The 27,080-nt window shown below is 46.5% G+C and overlaps 1 protein-coding gene across 14 annotated transcripts in view; it reads right to left on the bottom strand.

The window, feature by feature from the left end:
* Window positions 1-1,539: 1,539 nt before the first annotated feature.
* LOC308676084 (enhancer of polycomb homolog 1-like) overlaps window positions 1,540-27,080 on the bottom strand; it is a 282,194-nt gene continuing 256,653 nt past the window's right edge. For 4 of the 14 annotated variants that reach the window (XM_081341796.1, XM_081341805.1, XM_081341806.1 and 1 more), the window contains exons 13-17: window positions 15,228-15,353; window positions 9,907-9,954; window positions 9,481-9,622; window positions 8,994-9,354; window positions 1,540-2,068 (exon numbers count right to left, since the gene is read on the bottom strand). In XM_081341796.1, coding sequence (XP_081197922.1) covers window positions 1,996-2,068; window positions 8,994-9,354; window positions 9,481-9,622; window positions 9,907-9,954; window positions 15,228-15,353 — 750 coding nt within the window. In that variant the 3' untranslated portion in view covers window positions 1,540-1,995. Of the gene's footprint in view, window positions 2,069-8,993; window positions 9,355-9,480; window positions 9,623-9,906; window positions 9,955-15,227; window positions 15,354-27,080 lie in introns of those variants that run through there. The other 10 variants (XM_081341804.1, XM_081341801.1, XM_081341800.1 and 7 more) reach the window with 9 other exon arrangements.

The raw sequence follows: 27,080 nt of genomic DNA, 5'->3' as shown, positions 1-27,080 counted from the left end.
TTTTTTGGCAGCTGCAGCACATGGCTGGCTCATATTTAAGTGATTGTCCACTAGGACTCTGAGATCCCTCTCACAGTTACTACTATTGAGCAAGCTACCACCTATACTATACTTGTACATTTGGTTTTTCTTGCCTAAATGTAGAACCTTACTTTTTTCACCATGTTATTTCCAGTTTTTGGAAACTTGGAATTTTAATTGCACAAAGTACCAAAGATATTCAGCAAATCACTAGGAAATAATGTATTTTGCCTTAGACAATCTAATTCATTCTCAGAGATTTACATTATTTTGGGCTGTGATCTCAATAACTGTTCAATGAAACCTTATTTTTTATGGTAACCACAGTCCATCCAATGTCTAGTCTATCTTCTATTTGGAATGATTTGTAACTTTATTTTAATCTGTTTTTGTAAATATGGTCCTTGAAAGATTCTGGAACTGTTTGCAAAGGCACATATCTGTTCCTGGTTTGGCTTCTTGTATCAGGCATGATTCACCCAATGCTGCTTCACTCTAAGTGAAGACTTACAACCCCAACCATACCAGTCCTTTGTCCCATTTTCTTTTGTTCAACAATTCTCAACAGTCTCTAGTTGATGGAAGCCACAGATCAGTGAGCCCCATTTATTCATTTATTTAATTAATTTAAAAATATTTTAATTGGAAAAACAAGCATGCTTAGCTGTTTTGGGTCACATTCTCTCAGAATAAATAAATTCATAAAATGAAATCAGTATAACACATGCCACACACTTCTCTGGGTTTATTTTGTGAGAGTTCTATCACAATTTCCAGGTGGGATTAAAAACCTTAAGGATAATGTACACCATCAGAATGGGCATTCAGACCGGTACTGACAAAGCACTAGTAGCAGAGTCCTAAGTACCATTCTCTTCACAGAAGAGAGGGAAAACATTTCCAAAGGAAGGCACCTGACAGTTGTGGTTCTGGCCTTGCAGCATTTTGGAGAATCTCAAAAGGAAAGTGAGGTGGGGGGAGGAAAGCTGGCTGTTTTCAGAAACTGGAATGATGAGACACATACAGGAATTATTACATTCTTTTCCCTTTTAGCCTTTTTTAAAAGGAACAAGTGAAGAATTAAGTCTTTAATAACAATTACACAATAAAAATATAATTTGTGATCAAAATGGCAACACAACATAAAACTCCTGTTGTAAGGACTCCCATTTACATACTTGATTTGACACCACCATTTTGGTGTGTAAGAGAATGGGACAACAGAGGGGGCAATATAAAGAGCAGCAACGTAACTTTAGTGCTTTAAGTACCAGAAACTGCATACATTTGTGAGCTAGTCAGTGAGCTAGAATCCATGAGACTTCATTTTAGCTTGTTGCATGTCTTGTGATTTTAGAACAGGGAGATCATATTGAGTAGTACATTTCCCATTTTTAAACTGATGCCTTTAAAAAATCTGTATGTATGTCACCATTTTTCACATGATACAGGAAAAACTCAAGGACCCAGAGGGGGATGCAAGTTTTGTTAATACCATTTACAAAATACCAAGGAGTCCACAGCTATCTAACACATTTACTACCACACAGGAATAAATGAAGCTACAGTGTACAAAAACTGTAAACACAGCACAATAAATAGATAAAACAGCAGATTCCTCACCATGCACATGTCATGAGACTTCATCTCTATACAATCTCACTTCTTACTCTAACTTTGTTGCAATTCTCTCCCAAGTGCAAAGCATCACAAATGAACAGTTGTGTTAACATTTATACAAGGGAATTAAAAATATGCAGTATTGTACAGATAATTGCTGTTATATTAATTTACAGATGTTCTTTCCTATTAACAGTAAGAATATAAAAAACCAAAGCATGAGAGAGATGCACTGCTGTCAAGTTCCCACAGCTGCCACGGAAATATGCTGTATTCATCCCTTGCATTCAAATTGCTACTGATGCATAGCACCTAAACAAGTTCCCCAAAGTTGGAGTTTCGTTACTACAGAAACTACATCACCTCCATTGCTACTGTATTGTCTACTATATTGTTCAGCGCTGACTTTTCTGTTTCATGGTTTTCCCTGTAAAATAAAAGTGGAGAGAACACAAATGCATTTTTAAAGTATTTAAATAGAAAAAAGCCTCTCTTAAAAATGGTAAAAGTACTTATTTTCCATCTTTGGAAGTTCAGTATAGTGTAATAAAATATTTCTTTACATTTTCAAGTCTGTGTTGTCTTTCTTACTTACTTACTTACCGTATATACTTGAGTATAAGCCAAATTTTTCAGCCCACTTTTTGGGCTGAAAAATCCACTTCGGCTTATACTCCAGTGAACAAAAAAACAGAACTTACCGAGGACTTGCGCGCGGCCGAGGCTTCGGTGCTTCCGGGATCGCGCGCACCTCTCCCAAGCCGCCGCCGTCCGGAGACCTGCCGAAGTTTGGGGAGGTTTGGGGAGGTGCGCGCGCACCTCCCCAAACCTCCCCAAACGTCGGCAGGTCTCCGGACCTCCGCGCCCTGCCTGCCTGCTTCTTTTCGCTGCCTGGCTGCCTGTTCTGAACCAGCCCTCTTCTGGCCTTGTAAAGGCAAACCCCTATTTAAGAAGAAGAGACTGGAGAGCTTCCAAGGCTAAAAGGCATCTGCCAAGATTTAATTACGCAGTTAACAAAAACACAAGAGCTTGTCTTCTCAAGCGGAAAAGTTGCTTTCAGCAACCAGCCCCTCCCCAAACACACCTTTTATAGAGAGCTCAGGGCGTGGTCTCCCTGTGCCTCCTCCCGAGGAGTCTCACAGCCTTTCTTTGTTTGTTCCTGCTCGACTGCCTCCTGCGTCGGGCGTCCTTGACCAGGGCCAGCTGTGGGTCATCTTCCTCCGCACTCTCGGGCTCACGCAGCTGAGAAGAGGTCCCCGGCTGAGGACTCTGCAAAGCCTCCAAATCATCATCAGCCGGTTCGTTTCCCTCCTCCCCCACATCTGAGTCATCCGATACATCGGAGCCGGCTGTCGGACCCACAGGCTGGCCCTGAGTCACAACACTGCCCTACGATGTAACCCGCTTCATGATAGAGTGCGACGCCTGCAAGGACTGGTTTCACGGCAGGTAACACAAAGCGGTCATTCTCGCCTTTCCCTCCCCCCCTCGCCCGCCTGCTCGCTTTTTTTTTCCTCTCAAGCATCACTGGACTGGGCCAGGGAAATCAGAGAGAAGCTGGGCGTGCAGCGTCACGGCGACGGCTGGAAGCCTCGCCCAGCTAGAGACAGAGAGGAGGGAGGGAGGGCGCGCGCAGGCAGAGAGGGTTTGGTCAGGGTGGCGGCGGCGGCGGACGCGGGGAGCTGAGGCGCCGTCCGGTAGGTAGAGGCCGTTATTGGAAGGAGGCGGGAGAAGGGACGTGTGGGGGAAGTACGGGGGCCGTGTAAACGAAGTACGTGCGGCGCCGCGCGGGTCTGATAGAACTGGGCCGGCAACGGGTGCTTGTGAAGCGGCTGAGGGCTGGCTAGGAAGGGGGCGGCGGCGGACGCGGGGAGCTGAGGCGCCGTCCGGTAGGTAGAGGCCGTTATGGGAAGGAGGCGGGAGAAGGGACGTGTGGGGGAAGTACGGGGGCCGTGTAAACGGAGTACGTGCGGCACCGCGCGGGTCTGATAGAACTGGGCCAGCAACGGGTGCTTGTGAAGCGGCTGAGGGCTGGCTAGGAAGGGGGCGGCGGCGGCGGACGCGGGGAGCTGAGGCGCCGTCCGGTAGGTAGAGGCCGTTATGGGAAGGAGGCGGGAGAAGGGACGTGTGGGGGAAGTACGGGGGCCGTGTAAACGGAGTACGTGCGGCACCGCGCGGGTCTGATAGAACTGGGCCGGCAACGGGTGCTTGTGAAGCGGCTGAGGGCTGGCTAGGAAGGGGGCGGCGGCGGACGCGGGGAGCTGAGGCGCCGTCCGGTAGGTAGAGGCCGTTATGGGAAGGAGGCGGGAGAAGGGACGTGTGGGGGAAGTACGGGGGCCGTGTAAACGGAGTACGTGCGGCGCCACGCGGGTCTGATAGAACTGGGCCGGCAACGGGTGCTTGTGAAGCGGCTGAGGGCTGGCTAGGAAGGGGGCGGCGGCGGACGCGGGGAGCTGAGGGGCCGTCCGGTAGGTAGAGGCCGTTATGGGAAGGAGGCGGGAGAAGGGACGTGTGGGGGAAGTACGGGGGCCGTGTAAACGGAGTACGTGCGGCACCGCGCGGGTCTGATAGAACTGGGCCGGCAACGGGTGCTTGTGAAGCGGCTGAGGGCTGGCTAGGAAGGGGGCGGCGGCGGCGGACGCGGGGAGCTGAGGCACCGTCCGGTAGGTAGAGGCCGTTATGGGAAGGAGGCGGGAGAAGGGACGTGTGGGGGAAGTACGGGGGCCGTGTAAACGGAGTACGTGCGGCGCCGCGCGGGTCTGATAGAACTGGGCCGGCAACGGGTGCTTGTGAAGTGGCTGAGGGCTGGCTAGGAAGGGGGCGGCGGCGGCGGCGCTGGCGCTTTGCGGGTGGGACAAGGCTCTCGAGAGAGAACATGGCGGAGGCGGAACCGACCCCGCCGCTCCCTGCAGGGGAGAGAAGCCGGGCAAGCGCTGCTCCAGTCCTCGCTCTTCTTCCCTCTCCCGATTTTGCCTTCCTCTCCAATATAAGTTCGAGCGGTAGGGGAAAGTTAGAGCCCCTTTCCGAGGCCGCCCCTTACTTGGGATTGTTGGGCGAGAAGGCGACGTGGGCACGGAGGAGGAAGTAAGTCGCGCTTTACTCGTCGCTGCAGGGCGGGGAGAAAAAAAGTTCTTGCCAGCCGGACTTGGATGGCGGCAGCGGCCTCAGCTGGGAGCCGCAGCCCCACCTAGTCCGGCTGAGCTGAACCAGCTCAACACAAAGCGATCGGGCCTTTCCTCCCCCCCTTTCCCTCCTCCCTCCCGCTCTAGGGCAGAGATCCCCTTCCTATCGCTCGGGGCCTTTCGTCTCTTTGGCTTGCCAGGGCTGGAGCGGCGAGAGCGAGCGGCAGAGGAGAGATAGTGGGCTCCTGGCTGCCGCTTCTGCTCTGTGCAGTTTTCCAACAGGCCTTTTTGGAGAACAGGAGGCAGAGGCTTGCGGAGCGCGGATCCAGCCTCTGCCGGCGGCAGAGGCTTGCGGAGCACAGATCCAGCCTCCGCCGGCGGCAGAGGCTTGCGGAGCGCGGATCCAGCCGGCGGCAGAGGCTTGCGGAGCGCGGATCCAGCCTCCGCCGGCGGCAGAGGCTTGCGGAGCGCGGATCCAGCCGGCGGCAGAGGCTTGCGGAGTGCGGATCCAGCCTCCGCCGGCGGCAGAGGCTTGCGGAGCGCGGATCCAGCCGGCGGCAGAGGCTTGCGGAGCGCGGATCCAGCCTCCGCCGGCGGCAGAGGCTTGCGGAGCGCGGATCCAGCCGGCGGCAGAGGCTTGCGGAGCGCGGATCCAGCCGGCGGCAGAGGCTTGCGGAGCGCGGATCCAGCCTCCGCCGGCGGCAGAGGCTTGCGGAGCGCGGATCCAGCCTCCGCCGGCGGCAGAGGCTTGCGGAGCGCGGATCCAGCCGGCGGCAGAGGCTTGCGGAGCGCGGATCCAGCCTCCGCCGGCGGCAGAGGCTTGCGGAGCGTGGATCCAGCCGGCGGCAGAGGCTTGCAGAGCGCGGATCCAGCCGGCGGCAGAGGCTTGCGGAGCGCGGATCCAGCCTCCGCCGGCGGCAGAGGCTTGCGGAGCGCGGATCCAGCCTCCGCCGGCGGCAGAGGCTTGCGGAGCGCGGATCCAGCCTCCGCCGGCGGCAGAGGCTTGCGGAGCGCGGATCCAGCCGGCGGCAGAGGCTTGCGGAGCGCGGATCCAGCCTCCGCCGGCGGCAGAGGCTTGCGGAGCGCGGATCCAGCCTCCGCCGGCGGCAGAGGCTTGCGGAGCGCGGATCCAGCCTCCGCCGGCGGCAGAGGCTTGCGGAGCGCAGATCCAGCCTCCGCCGCTGACAGAGGCTCGATCCGCCGTTCTGCAAGCCTCCGCCGCCGGTTAATACCCTGTATTCAGCTCTGGGAAGTGGGGGGAAGGGGGAGAGAGGGGGAGTTTGGGAGGAGGGGGAGGGGGAGCTCCACGGTGCAAAAATAAAGCCCTGCCGCTCTTCGCGTTGCTTGCCCGACTGGCTGTCACGGGACCGCACGGATCGCCTCGCTCCCACCGGCAGCTGATTCCTTCGAGTTTGGTCTCGAGCGATTTTGCATTTTCTCCAGTGCTGAAAGCCACTCGGGGAACTTGAGTTACCGGCTCCCCGATTGCTCCACCATCATCTTCTCTTCGTTCCCGCTTCCCCTTCCGAAGGTTCCTCTCGCCGTCCGTGACTAAAGTCCCACTCCCACCCCCCGCGGCAGGTTGGATCCCCCCCAACTATCTTGAGTACCTCCTAGAGCCCCGCGCTGCCCTCCCCCAGGCCACCGCAGCCAGAGAGGACGGCTCTGAAGTTAGATATTCCGCCCGTAAGTCGCAGAGGGACCCCGGGTGTTCATAATTGATCCATAAAAACCTAATACCGAATAAAAGTACGATACATCAATAAAAAGATCCAATTTGATTTCCCCCCCCCCCCCGCCACACACACACACAGGTTGGAGACCCTCCGACGTGGCTTGGGCACCCAGAGGCTCCCGCTGCCCCCTTTTCTCCACCGGGCGAGAGAGGCAAAACGTGCACCAGCCCTGCCCCCATCCACCTCCAGTATGGATGGCTCTGCCAAAAGAAAAGCAGCCGAAGCAAGCCTCCCATTGAGAGAATGGGGCAGTGGAGGCTTGCAGAACGGCGGATCCCAGCCTCGGCTTATACTTGAGTCAAGAACTTTTTCCAGTTTTGGGGGGTAAAATTAGGGGTCTCGGCTTATACTCGAGTCGGCTTATACTCAAGTATATACGGTACTTACTTTATTTATTATTTATTTATTTATTTATTATTTATTTATTTATTTATTATTTATTTATTATTGATTGATTGATTGATTGATTGATTGATGGATGGATGGATGGGACTTATATGCCGCCCTATCTCCCGAAGGACTCAGGGCGGCTAACAACAATAAAACACAATAATACAAATGTTAAAAAAGATTAAACTAACAAGCCCCAATGATAAAATGATAAAATATTAAAAATATTCTATTTAAAAATCCCTATCGTCAGTCCAGGTCAGCCTGATGGAAGAGAAATGTTTTAAGGCCGCGACGAAAGGACCAGAGATCCGGGGCCATCCGGAGCTCAAGGGGAAGTTGATTCCACAGGGCCAGCGCTCCCACAGAGAAGGCCCTCCCCCTGGGGGTCGCCGGCTGACATTGTCTAGCCGACGGCACCCTGAGGAGGCCCTCCCTGTGTGAGCACACCGGGCGATGGGAGGTCGTTCCTGGCAGCAGATGGTCCTGCAAATATCCCGGGCCTCATACTTATGAAAATGTTATGGAAAAATGCACCATCTACAATTCAAAATGAGATATTGCCAATCTGAAATACGTATTTTAACAGAGAAAATAAATTTGTTTTTTGGTCAGTTAGTTCATTAGAAGAATTGTATTCCTAAAGTTCTCAAAGGAAAGAAAACTACCCACAGCTTTAATGTAGCCAAGTTTGGGTACAAGTAAATTAATCCAACACCATCCCCTCCGATCTCCAAATGGGGCAATAATGAAAATATCAATGAAATTGATGAAAAGACAGATGTAGCATTCTTTGAGTGAAGTCTGAATCCTGATGATTTCTTGGAACAAATCCGTGGAGTCATCTTCTGGGATTTTTTTGTTTGAGTTCCCAATCTATAGCCCTGGAATTTCCAGGTAATGTCCTATCCCAGTATTTAATTATTTGTCATATTTATATCCTGCCTTTTTTCATGAGCTCAAGGTGGTATCCACAGCACTCCCTCTTCTCATTTGTCTACAAAACAACCACCCTGTGATCTAAGAGAGAGACTAACTTCCATGGCTAAGAATGGATTAAACCTGGGTCTCTGTGCAGCCAGTCCAACAATTTAATGACTACACCACACTGGTTTTAATATATTAATGTTGAAAATTAAAAAAAAGATAGGGGAGAGGAGAGACTCTGAGCACATGCAATATTTTCAGGGCTTGAACACATTGCAAGTATTCCTGTATACACATTCCCAGGTTGGAGGTAGTAATATGCTTGGGGTACCCAAATCTACAACAAAAATAGTAAACTGGGGGAAAAAATCAGATTGAAAACATAAAAAGTGAGAATTCTCTAATCCTTTACAATGAATGTGTCAACGCTGCTAACATCGGATGTTTTTGCTTTGACAACAGATGGAGATGCAACCATTTTCTTCTTATGTTTTACTCTTAGAATTAGAATTAGAGTTAGAGGATGCTGGGGGGAGGAATGTGCATGAGAGTTTAGCTAGACATAACAGTACTGAACCTAATGTGAGAACCAAGGTTATTGAAATAAGAGATGATAAGAATTGACGAGCTGGAGGGGAAGCCTGCATTTCAAACTAATTAGGGAATGTGATTTATGACTGTTAATTGGGGGAGGGAATTGTGCTTTGATACTATGTGCTCAGGGGAGGGGAACTCAGTTTTTGGCCTTGACTATGTTAGTGCCGATGCTATGCTACTCAAATAAAGATTCTTTAAGGTAAACAATGCCTTGAAGTTCTTTGAAGAGTTTCATCTGTCAGAACCATGACAGAATGATTAGCTGGTTCAAGTTTTACTAAATGAAAATAAGGAAAATTAGAAGCTGTTAATTAAACTTTGGTAGGTGTTTTCAGCAGCACCAAAAAGGCCCCTTTTCTTTGGAAAATCAAGCTTTTCAAAAGTACTGTGTCCCACGTTTGATATAAACTTACCATAAATTTATTTAATATTTCAAACTATAGCACTTCCATTTTCATTAAGACATTCTTAATGCAGAAATTAGAGGCAGTTTGAAAGAATTTTCTACTGAGACTAAACACCCAAAAGTTTTCTTTTATAGTAAGAATTCAAGGTGATAAAAAACAAGAAAAGCACTTACCTTGGTACTGTGTCCACAGAGGATGAGGTTGGCACCTGACAGTTTGCTGTAGCCAGCTTTAAGGCAGATGATGGAACAGCACTAGGCATGTGCCGAGTCCTAGGCATGTGCCGTGCATTGAGCATATTAATAGAGTTTGCAGTGGCAACAGATGAGGGTACAGTTAATTTAATGTTGTTCCCAAACAGAACCTGAGTTGTTACAGAATTGGCAGCAGTTACATGGTGACTCAGTGCACTGGGGGAACTTGAAGTCTGTGTTATATTTGAAGGCTGTAACAAGGCTGAACCTGCTGTTGATGAGCTTGTATGTACAAGTGCTGTAGGCATAGTACTACTGAAGTGTAAGCCCTTATATAATCCTGTGAAATAAAAAAAAATCTTACCACAAATGACAATAGCAGCTTATTGTCTTAACTCTCTCTCATATACACCCTCCCACACACACAATTGCACCTTTTAGTACTATAATCATTAGCACTTCTTACCTGAGGCTTGAAGAATGCCATTCACCCCAATTCCAAGCACCACATCGTCCTTCATTTTGAGTCCCATGAGCTGTTCTGATGTAACCAAGGCTGAAGCAGCAAACTGAGCACTGACAGAATCCAATGTCTTGGAAATAAAACCCTTTTAAAAATAAGAATGGGAAAGACAAATGGCAACAAGTTTTATTTTAGATTACTGAGAAAATCAGTTACTGATTTAACTATATTGAACTTCTACCAAAAAGACTGTATATATTATCAACTTGAAAAGACTTTATACAGTATCTTTATTCTATTTCTTCTGCACTCTGGCTTTCTATGTTAAAAGCTTAGAAACCTTTTTTCCCCTCTACTCTGTGAGTTTGTATATCAACACTATTTCTCCTGGTAGCTGCTTAGGTTTGCTTTTGGAACTCCTTATCTGACCTTGAAAAGAGAACAGTGTATTCTTGCCTGCTTTTCTGCTGTCAGCAACTGTAAGAGAGATAGATAAATTTTATTACGGTTCAAGACCAGTACAAAAGTAACTTAACCAAGCAGGATCCAAAAGTACAGTTAACAGTTTAGTAGCTTAATTCATGGTGTCCTCCTGTTAACAAGGCTGGATATGACATACCTTAATGGCTAAGGCATGCAATTTATCAATTAATGCACATATGGCATTATGCCAAGGTTGCTTTTTTGTAGAGTTATGCACATACAGTCATAACTGACAAAGAAGAAGAGAAATGCAAATTAATGGCAAGGAAAGAGAATCCATAAGAAGCAACCTGTTAAATCAGGTTGTGACTGGTTAAACTGGTCTAGTATTTGGTGTTCATAAAGTGGCCAAACAAATGCATTCTAAAAGCTTACATATATGGCCAGGAAAATGCCAACCTTTTTCATTGTTGCTTCCTAACAGCTCATACATAAAGGATGTTGCCTCTGATTCCCTGCAAACTCTGTTTTTTCAACCCTAGAATTTTTGAAATTCTCTTGCTTCAACTGGGGAATAAGGATGTTTAGTAATTTAAAGGTCCATGGGCTTCTAAGCAGGATAAATCTGTGAGACAATGAGGAGAACCTCAAGAAGATTCAGAAAATATCACCTATCAGAAGCGTTCTGGTTCAGGTCTAATTTGCTCCTGTCATTATGATGTGGAAAAGGAGATAATATTCAATTTCACTGGTGTATAATCTTCTAGAAGTCCCAGATAAAAGCAAGCATGATAGGCTAGTCAACTAAAAATCCTGACATGACCTAAATATTGTCTATCGGGAAGTTCTTTTCTATTCCAATTTCTTCATCCAGGAAGCTTTATTTAAATAGAGGCTTTGTTGTGAATTGAGTTGTTGTCAGTGCCTCTTTTGGATCATCCAGTCTCTGAATAATGTTAGCTTGCTCAGGTTCTGGCAATGAATCGAATAAGTCAATCGGTATTTGTTCTGGCACATCCTCAGCAGATTCTGTAGCTGTGGATAACGCAGTTTGTAGATCACTCCTCTGCTTTCTCAAGGTCAATTCAGCTTCAAGCTTATCAGTATGAGGTCTGTTGCAGCTTGGATTTAAAGTAATAGTTCCCTTTTTTTGTAAACAATTTATTAATTTTCTATTTTTACAATCATGAGTACTTAATAAACAATGTGTTGTCTGGGTCCATTGGTAATTCAGTGATACATATTAACTTTCTCAGTCTAGTTCCAATACTACACCATCCAGTGCTTCCTCGATCCTCTCTTCTTCCGGTGGTATGCATTTTTCCACACTGGGCAAATCGAATGAATGAACCTTTTATTGTCAAAGTACAACCATGTATACATTGAGATTGGCTGAGCCTCCCTTCGTGCCCCCACCCCCAACTCACAGTGACACAAACCCTCCATCTTATTACACCATGTGAGCTAATTGCACAACACACCGGCCTCGCAAGTCAATCATGCATAAAGTTTATAAAACTATTTCCCGTTCAACAGCCTAACAGCCCATGGATAAAAGCTGTTCTTCAGCCTGTTGGTACAGCTGGCTATACTCCTGTATCTCCTACCCGATGGTAGGAGAGTAAGGGTGTGAGTCATCCCTGAGAATTTTCCTCACTCTTCCAAGGCAGCGAGCCCTGGCGATGTCATCCAGTGGTGTCAGGGGACAGCCCACAATGTCTTGTGCTGTGCTCACCACCCTCTGTAATGCTTTCCTATCCACGGCTGTCAGACCAGCATACCAAACCACAATACAGTACGAGAGGATGCTCTCTATAGTAGACCGGTAAAAAAGGGTCATTAGCCGTTGTTCTACCCTGTTCTTCTGCAAGACCCTGAGAAAGTGAAGCCTCTGTTGGGCCTTTCTGGCCACCTGGGTTGTATTAACTCTCCAGGTAAGATCTTCACAGAGGTAGACTCCCAGAAATTTAAAGGAGAAAACTCTCTCCACACAGTCCTCCCCGATGTAAAGTGGGGCAGGTTCCTTCTTTTTCCTCCGGAAGTCTAGCACCATCTCTTTCATCTTGCCGATGTTCAGGTGCAAGTTGTTGTTCCAACACTATATGGATAGTTTTTGTACCTCCCCCCTGTATGCTGTCTCATCCCCACCTGTAATAAGACCCACTACGGTAGTATCATCTGTGAACTTAATTATCGCAGTAGATGGGTTGAATGATACACAGTCATATGTGTACAATGAGTACAGGTAGGGGCTAAGCACACAGCCCTGTGGCAAAGCTTCAGGAGGGTGGATAAAGCAGACCCGACCCTCACTGTTTGTAACTGGTCCCTGAGAAAGTCTTGAATCCAATCGCAGATGGAGGGGGGAAATTTCAAGTCAGTCAGCTTTTCAATGAGAATGCTCGGCAAAATGGTGTTGAAAGCCAAGCTATAATTAACAAAAAGCATCCTGACATAGCTTCCAGGTTTCTCAAGATAACTTGCTACAGAGTGTAAAGCAGTAGCTATGGCATCGTCTGTTGACCTGTTCCCCCTGTAGGCAAATTGATGTTTGTTGAAATCCAGTGGGAGGCATGTTGATACAATTCTTGTTACTGTTAATACATATACAATTAAATATAGACATCTGTCGCATTTTTCTGGTATTATACAAAGTATCGATAATGTCAGTTTATAATCTTTTCTAGCCAAAACATATCTCAATTGCATTTGCACTTAAAATCCATTTGTTCAATCAGTATCCTGTTTTCCCCGCTTTTAAATTTTTTTTACATTTCCCATCAATGTTTAAAATATCTCTATCGCTTATAATTTTCTCATAATATATTATATTTGGGTAACCAAAAGCTTCCCTTATTCAAACCCTTTTAGAATTTTCATATTTCCCATCTCATAACAAAATATAATATTCTAGTTAAAAATCCTATCATTCTAGTCATAATACTTTTATTTTTAACTTATCTATTTTCTTAACCATATTCAAACATCTATTTAATAATATAATATCCCATCTCTATCGCTTATAGTTTTCTCATAGTAAATTATATTTGGGTAACCAAAAGTTTCCCTTTGGAACTGCTTCCTCTAATTTTCCTTCTATTTTCTGGGTTACTGGTTCCTTCTTTGTAGTCATTTTCTGAATTTGTAACTTTAGATTAGAAAGTTGTTCTTTTATCTCCTTTGCATTATTTTTAGTTTCATCATGAGCTAAGAAAATTGTCTCTTGTATTGATTTCAACATAGAAAAAATTTCTTTCTGAGATTCATCAACATTTCCTTGTTGGTATGTGAAGCTGGGGGTTTTGGAGACAAATGTTAGAGATGTTTTTTTACTATTTAAGACTAAGTGTGGAACATCCATTTTGTTTTTGTATGTGGTCTTTATAGTCCAATCTATTTTGAGATTTAAAAAGTTTCAGTCAATTGTCATTTGAACTCCAAATTATCCAGACAACTTGTCAGTCCATCCTTAGGCCTCCCCTAAACAAATATAAGTAAAGTCCAGGTTTTTCTGTGCAATGAAAAACATATCCTTTCTGTCCAGTGTGAAAGGAAACAATTAAAAATTATTCATCAATCAAAAGTTTATAATCCAAAGTGTTCAATCATCTCAATCATTCATGCCTGTTTCTTCTACATGGAAATAGTTCCACAACAGAGCTCTAAAAGTCAGTTAGTATTTATATTCATAATCCAAGCAGGCCAATTTCAAAATAGTTTATTGTCTCTGCCATGCAGATAAGCAGCCCAAGAGGTGTTTTTTTCTCCCTTCTCCAGCTGCAGTCTTCAAAAGTGAAAGTTTCCAAGGACACCCAAAGTCTTATCTGAGTCTGGGCTTCAGGCCAAATTTCCTTTAAGCATAATAAATTGTAGTGCCGTGGTTCACCACTAGATGTCGTTAACAGCTTCTTCCAGCTTCAAATTTATATTGCAAGCTTTTCAAGTCTCTTTTCTAAAAAAGTCTCAAAAGCACTTTTAGTCCCCAAATTTCAAGGCTATATATCTATATTGATTCCAAATTAATCTTATAATTTTCTCCATTTTCCCCCCAAGCAGTTATTTCGCCACTTTTTTTCCCTAAGGGAATCGGGTGGAAATTCCCTTTCCCTCTCTCATCAGGGAGGATTCTTTGCTTTGGGCGGTTTTTTCCAGGAAAAAGTCTTAAAGTTATAAAGAGAGGATAGAGTCTCACCCAGTTTCATCTACGTTGCTCAAAAGTTGCTCATTAGTGCTTATTTCCTTCGGTTGTCAGCAGCTTCTGACTGGCTACATGAATGTGACCAGTCTTTCCCCTGCCGGTTTGGAGGGCTTCCTTGGATCAAATGGAAGGGCTTCCGCCCCTCCAAGATCAATGAGGGTCCCCTTCATCACCTATCCAGGGAAACTTTTGACCCTTTTTAGGGTCCCCAGAGAGGCGAAATCAGACGTGGAAGACGGAGCCCCGTCTTCCTGTGTCCATTACGCCGCGACGTCAAACGGGAAGTCTGAAATAGTTCCCTTTTGGAGAGGCTGATCCAGGAGTCGGCACCCTTTCTCTGAGCAGAAGACACGTATTGGAAAGATTGAAAAACTACTCAGGAAGGGCTTCATCTTAAAATGCATAGAGGGAATTGTGGGCTACTTGAAAGATAGCAAAATTTGCATTCATTGGCTTCTGGCTGGCAACCATTCTGCATGTAGTAAATCTATTAGAGTGTATTCGCAGCAGAGCAGCTAGCTCAGAGACAGCCTAACAGCTTTTCTATCACTCTATTCGTTCTATTGTCATAAATTTGCAAAGTAACCTGGTTAGTCTGCAAATGGAAGTTATGTTGGTCACCTCTTGGACTATCTGATTGAGTCTTGTTTTCTTTGTAGATATTCTTTCCTCTCTCTCTTTTTTTTGCGGGGGGGGGGGGGGAAGGGCCTGGTCTACTTTTAATTTCTGAATTAGCCAGCCCATGTCTATCAGTAGGTGTCCTCCTGGATCCTTCTGCAATATTTGGGTGACTCTTAATAAACTTTGCAAAAGACTTTTCCAAGCAGTCAACCTTATTTATAACTGTTCATAAAAATTCATAGATTGAATTTACAGTTTGAGATGTAAGCAAACATTTTCTGGAAAGGAAGTCTGTTGCATTTTCCCTTTTTGAATTTGCTACGTTCCCATCCTGAGTAAGGAAAGCGGCTGTTGAGCAGGCTAAGTTCCAAGGAGGGGAGATATTTTCTGTGAGAGAGGAAGGAAGTTCTATATGCTGTTTTCTTTCAAGTTTGGTTTGTAAATCCCATTCCAATGAATCACACAAATTAGATCTATCTGGTGAGGAGACTGCAGATGAATTACTTACTGGAGCAGACTGTCTACTTTCAGTGTAATCTTCCATTTTCTGCTGCTTCAGTGGCTTGGAAGAACTCTGGGCTGCTGAGTGTGCACGCTGTCTGTTTCTCCTTTTCCCCATTCTTGATAATCCTGGCTTGTAGAGTTGTTAAAATGTAGGTAAAACAATGGTAGCCTCTCCAGTATATATACTTTTATAAAAAGTCTTTGACTTTTATAAAAAGTCAAACAAGGGTTAAAACAGGTTTAAAAATAGGTTAAAATGGGTTAAAAGTAGGTTAAAGTGCAAGGTTAAAAAGGGTTAAAAAGTTAAAATAAAAATAAAATAAAATAAACTTTTACCCCAACTGTAAGAGAGGATATTTGCAAAAATGCCTAAGGAACAGATGGAATTAAAATGTGACTCAGAGGAGCCTAGCACCAAACTCCTTATGGAAGTATTTGAGAAAAGGTTTGCTATGCTACATGACACAATAAAAGAGGTGAACGGAAAATTCGATAAAAAATTGAATTATTAGTATCAGAGTTAAAACAAACTAAAGATGATGTTAAAATATACAATTAGAACGGATGAGACAGACACAAAGTTAGACCTTCTTAACCAAAATTTACTGTTATTGGATTTCAAACAGAAAGAACTTTTTCTGCGCCTCAGAGGAATTCCTGAGCAAATGCACAGCTTAAGTTTAAGTTTAAGTTTTATTGTATTTGTATACCGCCCTTTTCCCGAAGGACTCAGGGCGGTGAACAGGGCATACATAAAAAATACGAGATACAAAAATTAAAAAAGAATTAAATAATAGCCCGGTTAAAACAGTCGGTAACAATATACAATATAAAAATCCCCATTAAAAATCCCCATTAAAACCCCAACATATCCCCATCAGGCCAGGCCAGCTTGTACAAATAGATGGGTCTTCAGACCGCGTCGGAAGGAGCGAAGGTCAGGTGCCGTCCGGAGCTCGACCGGCAGCTGATTCCATAAAGCCGGAGCGCCCACAGAGAAGGCCCTCCCCCTGGGGGCCACCAGCCGACATTCTCTGACCGGAGGCACCCTGAGGAGGCCCTCTCTGTGGGAACGCACAGGGCGGAGGGAAGTTGACGCCGGCAGCAGGTGGTCCCCGAGGTACTCCGGACCCATGCCATGTAGGGCCTTAAAAACCATTACCAAAACCTTGAACCTCACCCGGAAGACAGTGATGTAACTGAAACAGAAATGACTAAATGGTTTAATGATGAGAAAGTAGACTTCGCTAAAGAAATAGACAAAACTTACAGAATAAATTCAGTATATGCGGCCAGAAGACAATTGCCAAGAGATGTTATGATCCAATTTATAAGAAAATCTATTCTCTAATACAAAGTTTCATTAGTTTATAATATACGATACAATCAAAATACAAAGTAACTAGCGGAAAAGATGGGGAAGGGAAAAGGGAGTAGAGAAGTGAGGTAAGGGAGAAAAAAAGGAGGGGAAAAGGCATTGACTTCCAACTTCCTTTGGTGCAATAGTATCAACTTCAAACCTCAACTTTTTACTTTTACAAAATAATATAAACTAGCCATTTCAATAACATCAAATCTATCTAACTGGTAAAGCCCACAATCAAAATCTCATTTTTTTCCACCTCAAGCACAAAATCTAGAAGCAGTTTCCATGTGGCAATAAAAGTATTTGTATTTTTTTCTTTAATCAGTACAGTCACTTTAGCCATCTCTGCTAGCTCCATCAGCTTTTGTAACCATTCCTCCATTGTAGGAATCGATGTAGTCTTCCATTTCTGAGCGTAATCTTGCTGCTGTCAACATATATGGTTCTCGGGTTCAGTTAGGTTTGTTGCTTACATACCTGGCGCCTAGCTGTGTGGCAACAGCCCTGCCTGAGCTGCTCGACACCCTCTCAGGGTTGGCAGTGGAGTTCCCCAGGCTTATAGTCCTGGGTGACTTCAACCTGCTGTCACTGGGAGGGTCGTCGGAGTTAGCTCGGGAGTTCATGGCTTCCATGACAGCCATGGGCCTGACCCAGGTTATTGAGGGCCCGACTCATGTGGGGGATCATACTCTCGACCTGGTATTCCTGTCTGGACAGTGGTTGGATGATCTGGGAGGGGGCTCCCCGTCCATCACCCCTCTGTCATGGTCAGATCACCACCTCCTGAGGCTGGTTTTCCGTCATGCCACCCCCCGCCGCTGGGCGGCGGAACCGACCAGGTGGTTCCGCCCCAGGCGCCTAATGGACCCGGATCGATTCCAGAGGGCGCTTGGGCCTATACCTATCACCCTTACCCACAGCCCAGTCGATGCTCTGGTGGAGGCCTGGGAAACGGCTGCCACCAGGGCACTTGACTGCGTTGTACCCATGCGACCTCTGACCCGGCGCAGATCCCGTTGGGCCCCATGGTTCTCTGTGGAGCTCCGGGAGATGAAGCGTCGGAGACGAGGTCTAGAGAGCGGTTGGAGATCCAGCCGATCCGAATCCGACCGATTGCAGTTAAGAACCTTTATAAGGTCTTATCTTGCGGCGATAAGGACGGCGAAGTCTAACTACTTTGCCGCCCTTATCGCGTCCGCAGATAATCGCCCGGCCGCCCTGTTTAGGGTGACTCGCTCCCTCCTTAACCAGGAGGTGAGAGAGGATCCCTTGCAGGGACGAGCTGAGGAGTTTAGTCATCATCTGGCGGACAAAATCGCTCGGATCCGGACCGGCCTGGACTCTGACTGGGCAGAGTCTGATGTGGAGGAATCAGGCGGTCTTGAGCACGTTATCTGGACTGAGTTCGACCCTGTTTCCCCTGATGATGTGGACAGGATCATGGGGAGACTGAGCACCACCACCTGTTTGTTGGATCCGTGCCCCTCCTGGCTAGCTTATGCGGCTCGGGAGGGAACACGAGGCTGGTTCCATGCAGTAATAACTGCTTCTCTGAAGGAGGGTGTCTTCCCTGCCGCCTTGAAGGAGGCGGTGTTGAGACCCCTTCTCAAGAAGCCTGCTTTGGACTCGGCTGCTTTAGACAACTACCGTCCAGTCTCCAACCTTCGCTTTCTGGCGAAGGTTGTTGAGAGTGTGGTGGCGCATCAGCTCCCTCTGTTCCTGGAGGAAACTGATTATCTGGACCCGTATCAATCGGGTTTCAGGCCCGGACACAGCACGGAGACGGCATTGGTCGCGCTGGTGAATGATCTCTGCAGGGCAAGGGACAGGGGTTGCTCCTCTGTCCTGGTCCTATTAGATCTCTCAGCGGCTTTCGATACCATCGACCATGGTATCCTGCTGCGGCGTCTCAGGGGGTTGGGAGTGGGAGGCACCGTTTTACGGTGGTTCTCCTCCTACCTCCAGGGCCTCTCGCAGTCGGTGTTGACGGGAGGGCAGAGATACGCCCCGAGGCCTCTCATTTGTGGAGTCCCTCAGGGGTCGGTTCTCTCGCCTCTCCTGTTCAACATCTATATGAAGCCGCTGGGCGAGATCATTCGTGGCTTCGGGGTGGGGTATCACCAGTACGCTGATGATACCCAACTTTTTTTTTCCACCCCGAACCAACCCAGCGATGCCCTCTCCGTGATGTCCCGGTGCCTGGAGGCGGTTCAGGTCTGGATGGGGAGAAACAGGCTTCGTCTCAATCCCGCCAAGACTGAGTGGCTGTGCATATCGGCATCTCGGGTTAACCAAGTTATTCCACCTCTAACGATGGGGGGTGAGGTGTTACCCCCCGTTGATAGGGCTCGCAACTTGGGCGTCCTCCTGGACTCACGGCTCAATTTTGAAGATCACATAGGAGCCGTGACCAGGGGGGCTTTTGCACAGGTTCGCCTGGTGCGCCAGTTGCGTCCCTATCTGGACCGAGACGCCCTACGCACAGTTACTCATGCGCTTGTGACCTCCCGTTTGGACTACTGTAACGCTCTCTACATGGGGCTGCCCTTGAAGACCACTCGGAGGCTCCAACTGGTGCAGAATGCGGCCGCGCGAGTTGTAATGGGGGGTCTCCCGATACTCCCATGTAACACCTCTACTCCGCGAGCTGCATTGGCTTCCGGTTGCCCTCCGGGTGAAATTCAAGGTGCTGGTTATCACCTATAAAGCCCTACATGGCCTGGGTCCGGGGTATTTGAGGGAACACCTGCTGCCGGCATCAAACGCCCTTCGCCCAGTGCGCTCCCACAGGGAGGGTCTGCTCAGGGTCCCGCCGGTAAGAGATTGCCGGCGGGTGACACCCAGGGATAGGGCCTTCTCAGTGGGGGCGCCTGCCCTCTGGAACCAGCTGCCGGTGGAGCTGAGGACTGCTCCCGACCTCCGATCATTCCGCCGGGGCCTGAAGACCTGGCTCTTTGAGCTCTCGGGCCCAGGCTGAGGAGATATTCATTTTAATTGGGGTTTTTTAATAGTACAGGGTTGATTTAATATTTTTTAAATTGGGTTTTAACTTTTGTATAGTTGTTTTTTAACTCCCTGTAAACCGCCCTGAGTCCTCAGGGAAAGGGCGGTATATAAATGCAATAAATAAATAAATAAATAAATATATAACATCAAAGTTCCGTATTTTTTTTCCAGGTCTTTGTCTATTAGCCCCAAGAGAAAAGTCTGTTTTTCTTTCGATATTTAGTTTAAGAATTTTCTGTATTAACATATGACTCCTACTCCAATATTTTCTTGCTTTATCACACATCCACCACAAACGGTAAAACGTCCCCTCTTTGCCTTTACATTTCCAACATTCATTTCAAATCCCTTTATACATTTTTGATAACTTGTCTGGTGTTAAGTACCAACGGTACACCATCTTGTAAAAGTTTTCTTTTAGATTATAATTTAATGTAAATTTTAATCCTTTATTCCACATATTTTCCCACTGTTCAATACCCAAAATTCCTTGCCCACTGAATCATACGTTTTACTTGTTCATTTTCCAGATTTAAATTCAATAACATTTTGTAAACTTTAGCAATAATATGTTCATCACTACCGCACAGTAGGCTTTCCAATTCATTTTTAACAAAATTGAACCCATGATTCTTTTTATCTAACTTGAATCTTTCTTTCAATTGCATATATGTAAACCAACGGCAGACATGACCTTCTGATTCTAGCTCCTCCTTGGATTTGAGGGTAGGCTCACCCAGGTTGAAAGATATTATTTTACCATAAGTCCACCAATTTGGCCTGATCACCATCTCTTTTCTAAAAAAGGCTTCTTGTGGCATCTTCGCAGAGAACCTTGTTTTATATTTAATCCAAACTCTCAAAATGCTCCCAAGACAGCAGGCTGGGTGTTTCATGAAAAGCCCGCCAACAAGCTGAGTGGGGAAACGTAGTTGCTTGCATAGTTTTGGGGGTGTGATTTCTTAACTTTGTATTGGGGGATTGTTATGCATCTCTTCAGACTTGCTTTCACTTTTGAAGTACTGATACTCTGTATCAATAAACATGTTCTTTGAGGAATTTGTAAGCCTCAGAGTTCTGCTTTATTTGTTTCTGTCGATTGGAACCATGACATTAAACCAAGTCTCACAAAACTTTGTTTCTCAGGGTGCTGGGCCCTGGCTGCCTACCCACTCATTTTTGGGAGAGTGGTAAAGATTGGTGAAAACTCGAGATGGAGAAAATTGAAACTGTTGCTAGCGGCAATGGGATGCAGGCTGGCGCTCCAGCCACCGAGGAGGCGTCACTGGCAGGGGCTCAGCCGAAAACCAGGTTGATCCAGCCTGGGAAACTGGTACCACTGGAAGGAGCTACAGCCTTAGCGGACCTCTTCCAAGCCGAGGCTGCCCCTCAGTGCAGGAGCACTCCTGTAACCGCTGGAGAGGAGCTTTTATTGCTACCGTCCCAGGGTTCTTTGTCTGTGGATGGAAAGAAAGGAAAGGGCTCGATAGGATGGGACGACTCCAGAGAATGGAGATTTCAGTCAGAAATCCACACCCCCTTGCTCGAACAGCTGAAGGAGAAGTTCGGCCGGCTGGATGTAAAGGATACAATTCCCATTACCCAGGAGGTGGGAGCTGTGGGGGGAAATGCCAAAAACTATCCCTCTCTCCCTCCCCCTCACCGGAGTTCCAGCCCAACTGCTGGAGCCCGTGTTGCTTCACTCATCCCACCAGCTGCAATACCGAGCCCTGTACCCTGGCCAACCCCATGACCACGGCCTTGGGATGCCAGCCCTGAAGCCCAGACAAGGGAAGTCCGGAGAGTGATTGGCCACGTCCCCAAGACCAGCAAGTCGCCCAGGATCAACAGCAGGCACAGATGGGCCCACTAAGATTCGAGCCACCTCCCATCAAGCCCACTTTCGATGGGGATCCTGAAAAGCTAACCTTCTTACTAAATCAAGTGTGGGCTCATTTGGATCACTACGCTTATGCCTATCTGGATGGAGCTATGATGGTGAATGCTGTGGCAGCAAATTTGGAGGAGGAAGCTGCTGACTGGTGACCAACTTCCATGATGAGGGGGCTCCTGAATTGAACATTAATCTATTCATGGAGCAACTGAGGGGTCAGTTTGAAAATGAGTCCCGAGTCCTGATGGCTGAGAAAGAAATCCACCGCCTGATGCAGAGATGTCGCCTCGCAAAGGAGTACGTCTGTGAATTCAGGAAAATTGCTAATCGATTGGGGCAGTGGCCTGAGCAATCACTAATCAATTACTTCAAACAAGGGCTAGATCGCGACTTACTTCAAGCCCTAATCTGTTACGTGTTACTGTATGGCAATGGCGCTAGACATCGAATTGGATTGTCCCAAAAAGTCAAACACCAACAACGTCATGCCACCACGCAGCCAAGGGAAACGCCTCTATGTCCGACATCCCCAAGCCTCTGCAGCCACCAACATCTCCCGAGTATCAGCCAGGGCTCCCATCAAGTGCTACTGGTGCAGTCAGATGGGTCATCGAGCTGTGGAGTGCCCTGCTCCTCACCCTCAACCTAGGAGCGTGTCAGTTGCTGCCACGAAACCGCAGAGGGCTCCCAGAAGGGGGAGTGAAAGAACCAACTGTACATGCCAAGGTTCGGATATCAAAAACTCCCCTCCTGCCGAGCTCAAAGCCAAGCCCCAAGCCGAGGCGCAACAGATGCTGAAACAGTATGACAGCGACAAAGAAGGCGAGGAAGACCCCATGGTGAGTCAACCCATTCCCCCCTTTGCCATTCCCGCCAGAATAGTAGTACCCCAAACCAGAGATCACATGAACTTGAGCATCCTAATAGACTCGGGGTTCTCTCGATGCCTAATAAATCTTCCCACTGTACTGAAACTGGGCATCTGAGCTAAGTTATTGCCTCATCCCATGCAGTTTGAACAGGCCGATGGGTCTCTCATTGGAGGTGCTCCTGCCTCACACTTAACCAAGCCCATACGGCTAGAAATGGGTCGGCATTGGGAAATCATCTGTTTTGTGGTGGTCCCGAAGATTTTAATTTTAATTTAATTTATTGAGATTTTTATACCGCCCTTCTCCCAGAGGGACTCAGGGCGGTTCACAGGGCGTAAATATAAATAACAATACAAACATTAAAAGACAATTAAATCAAGGCCCAAGTTAAAACAAGAATAATAAAACAAGCCTATAAAAACCCATGTACCCCCATCAGGCCAGACCCGCTAGTTCAAATAAATGGGTCTTCAACCCGCGACGGAAGGATCGGAGGTCTGATGCCATCCGGAGCTCAACCGGCAGTTGGTTCCATAACGCCGGAGCACCCACAGAGAAGGCCCTCCCCCTGGGGGCCACCAGTCGACATTCCTTGACAGGATGACTGAAGCAGTAATTTGGGGGCTAGTGTGGCTTGACAAATGGCGTCCTCACATCTGGTGGGAGGAGGGAATGCGCAAGTTGAGACTAGGCACAGGACCATCCCCACCTGAAACTGATGATAAAGACACTGGCCATCTGCAAAACTCATGGGAAGTCCCGTGAGATCCTAAAAACTTTAGCCGAAAAATTGCCGGGAATTCAACTGGTCCCTACTGAGTACAGAGATTTGGCAGAAGCCCTTATCGAAAAGGAATGTGACGTCCTCCCCCAACACCGGGCTATGGACTATGCCATTGAAATTCTGCCCGGTGCCAAACTCCCCAAACCAAGGATGTACTCTATGACACCCAAAGAGATGAAAGAACTAAGAGAGTAAGTACATTGATAAAAAAATAAGCTAGGGGTTTCATTGAGCCAGCCAAATCACCTGTGGCCACTCCCGTGTTTTTCAAGGAAAACAAAGATGGCTCTCTTAGATTGTGCTTTGATTTTAAATCTCTCAATGCTGTCAGTATGGAAAATACATACCCCCTCCCCCTGATAAAAGACATGTTAGCCCACCTGGCAAAAGGAAATTTTTTTACCAAGCTGGATTTAAGAAAAGGTTATTATTGGATCCAGATTCCTGGGGGATGAATGGAAAACCGCCTTTAATTGCTCTTTGGGGAGTTTCCAATTTAAAGTGATGCCTTTTGGACTGCAAGGGGCCCCTGCTGTATTTATGCAATTGATAAATCAAGTGCTCCATGATCATTTATACAAAGGGGTTTTAGTTTACTTGATGACAACCTTATCTACACTGAAACCATAGATGAGCACATCAAATTAGACCGTGATGTATTGAAAAAACTGTTGAAAGCCAAAGTGTATGCAAAACTGTCAAAATGTGAATTTCACCAGGCAGGCATCAACTACCTGGGATATTGGATTTTGAATGAGGGAGTAGAAATGGATCCTGCCAAAATCAAAGCAGTTGTCAATGCTGCAAACATTGACATGTTTTTGCACTGACAATATAAGAGACAGCCTGTTATTTTAATTGCTTCATTTGGGAGGGAGGGAGGTAGTTGTGATAAGATTGCAAAAAGCCGCATACAGAATGGGAAGTGAAACCTCATATGTAAAATTAATTGGATAATGTGATTTATGACGTGTAGATAAGGGTGGGGATTGTGTGTGTGTTATGATGGGTTTGGGGGGAGGAGATTTCAGATTCTGGCATCCCTCCATGAGTGCCGATGTTTCGTTTCATTACTAAGACTTTTTAGATAAATAATATGCCTGCAATTTGTTTGATTTGTCTCATTCATCGGAACCATGACAGCAGCTTTGGAATGACAACCCCCACTGTGATGACCCAGGGCCCCGCACAGAGGCAATGCACTCAGCTGGCAATATAAACAGTTATTTAATAGCTGCAAATTCCCCCCAAAAGCTCCCATGTTTGCTGGCAAGCCTTCAACCAAAGCACACACACATTCCTTTCAGCTGCCTCTGGCTGAAGGCAGTTTCAATACAGCCAGAGAAGTATATGAATGTCCTCAAGGCCAGACAGATAAAAAACAAAACAAAACATAAACTTAAAGAGTCCGTTTGAATCTCAGCTTGCTTGAGCAGTCTGCAAGGAGAGACTCTGAAATGCAGTCTGAGATTGTAAATCAGGAAATCCACATGGTCAGCCGCTCCAGTAGTCAAGGTGTCCAGGCTTTCCAACAAAAGACAAGAGCAACAATACACAACTGTCCCAAGATTCAACATTTGTTCCTGACAAAGTCCCCACCCCACAGCGGCTCCTTATATCTCAATCCCCAGGTGTGCCTTGTGGGGTGGGGCGGGACACTCTCCTCCCAAGTGAGCCTGCCTGCTTTGTTCCCTCCTCCTCTCCACTCTCCTAGCTCTAGGATCACATGGGGGTGGGACTTGCTCCTCACCTGAACTCTGTCTCCCCTGTTCCAAACCTGAAGGGCCCTGGCCTGCCTCAGCCTGCTCTTCCCCACAGTCCTCTGAAGCCACAGACACCTCTCCCTGGGCCTCAATAGTGTCCTGTTCCGGCTCCATTTCCTCCTCAGATTCAGGCTCAGACGGACGCATGACACCCACACACCCGTAAGCAGCTTCAAAGCTTTCTAGGGTTTGCCAACTTTTATCATCAATTTATTCCTTCTTTTGCACTGACTTACTCAAAACAGGCAAAGGGGGGGGACCCCGACCTTGTCAGCCGTTGCAAGGGTCATTAGAATGCCAGGCGGCATTCAAAAACCTAGAGAGACTCTTTGCAGCTGAACCAATTCTTAAACACCCTGACCCCAGGCAGCAATTCATCATTCAAGCTGATGCAAGTGACATGGCCATGGGTGCTGTTCTGTTACAAAAAAATCACAGGGGAGGATTATAACCTTGCGCTTACACTTCCTGGAATTTAACTGAGACTGAGAGGAGGTGGGTGGTTTTGGAGAAAGAGGCTTTTGCAGTTCGTTGGGCGTTGCTGACATGGTGTCATTTCTTAGAAGGGGGGGGAATTACCTTTTGAGGTGTGGACTGATCACAAAAACTTAAAAGGCTCTCAAAACCCCTGGTAAATTATCCCCCAAGCAAGTTTGATGGGCTCAATATTTCAACCGTTTAAAATTTCACCTTAGAATATATTCCTGGGGGCAAGAACTTTCCGGCGGATGCCTTGTCCAGAATGCCCCAGTTCAAAAGCAACAGAGAGGAAGTGATTAACTCCATTATTCCTTTGCCGCAGTCTGCATCCCAAACAACAACCAGATCACATACAGAGAGACCCCCTGCGGGTCCTGACGATCGATCGTTAAAGGAACTAAAGGAGAAGTTAGAGACTGATGCCTGGTTTAAAGATAACAGGTCTATATTGACTTTAAGAGTGGGATTAGCTTGGAAAGGTTCTAAGTTATACCTCCCAGAAAGCCTCAGACTCCAGGTGTTGCAACAGAGTCATGACACTAAGCAAGCAGGTCACTTTGGATTTTTAAAAACATTGCATCTAGTACGGAGGCAATTCTGGTGGCCGAAAATGAAAAAAGACATTGAGAGTTATGTAAAAAGTTGTGCCACTTGTGCTACCGTGAAGAAACGTCCTGGAAAACCGCCAGGTTTATTGTAGCAAGTGGCCGACCCCTCTCAGCCTTGGGAGGAGATAGCCATGGATTTTATAGTAGAGTTACCTGACAGTAAGGGAAACACTGTGATATGGACTGTGATTGACTTATTTTCCAAACAGGCACATTTCATCGCTTGCTCGGGACTTCCTTCTGCCCAGAAACTAACCAAACTGTTTTTGCAGCACATATACTGGCTCTATGGTGCCCCAAAGCGGATTATCTCTGACAGGGGGGAACAGTTTACTGCAAAGGTTTGGAGGGAATTTGGGTCCTCCCAGGGGCTTTCATCTGCTTTTCATCCGAATACTAATGGTGTCACTGAAAAAGCTAACACAATGGTGGAACAGTACCTCAGATGTTATGTGAATTACCTGCAGTTGAACTGGGCTGCCATTTTACCTTTTGCAGAGGTAGCCTACAATAATACTGTGCACAGTAGTACTGGTCTCACCCCATTCAAAATTGTGATGGGTAGAGATTTTGTGCCCATGTTCCCACAGGAGCCACCTACTTCCCAAACCTTGTTCCAATGGGTGACATCTTTCCAGGGGGGTTTGGTGAATGTGAAGAAAGCATTGGCTAAAGCTACAAAGGTTTACAAGGAGCAAGCAGACAAACGACGTTCCCCTCAAAAACCTTTTTATGTTGGGCAATTAATTTATCTTTCAACGAAATATCTACGGTTAAAATTGCCTAGCAAGAAATTGGGTCCAAAGTTTTTTGGTCCTTTTCCCATTGTCAGGATCATAAGCCCTGCGACGGTGGAGTTAAAGCTTCTGCAATTGTTGGGGACAATCCATCCTGTGTTTCTTTTTTTTTTTTGTAAATATTTTATTAGAATTTTTTAACATAACATAAATCATTATAAAACAGAATGTTGTCTGGGTAACATTTATAAGACAGTCCTTAACAATTAATTTCTATAATCTATATTCCATATGTTAATTTCATTTGATTTCCCCTTTCCCCAACGTATCTTTCTTTGCAAAACATT

Source organism: Vipera berus, assembly GCF_964194415.1.
Source record: "Vipera berus genome assembly, chromosome: W".
Classification (NCBI taxonomy): Eukaryota; Metazoa; Chordata; class Lepidosauria; order Squamata; family Viperidae; genus Vipera; species Vipera berus.
Note: the sequence above shows the minus strand (reverse complement) of the source record. Positions and strands in the feature narration are given on the sequence as shown.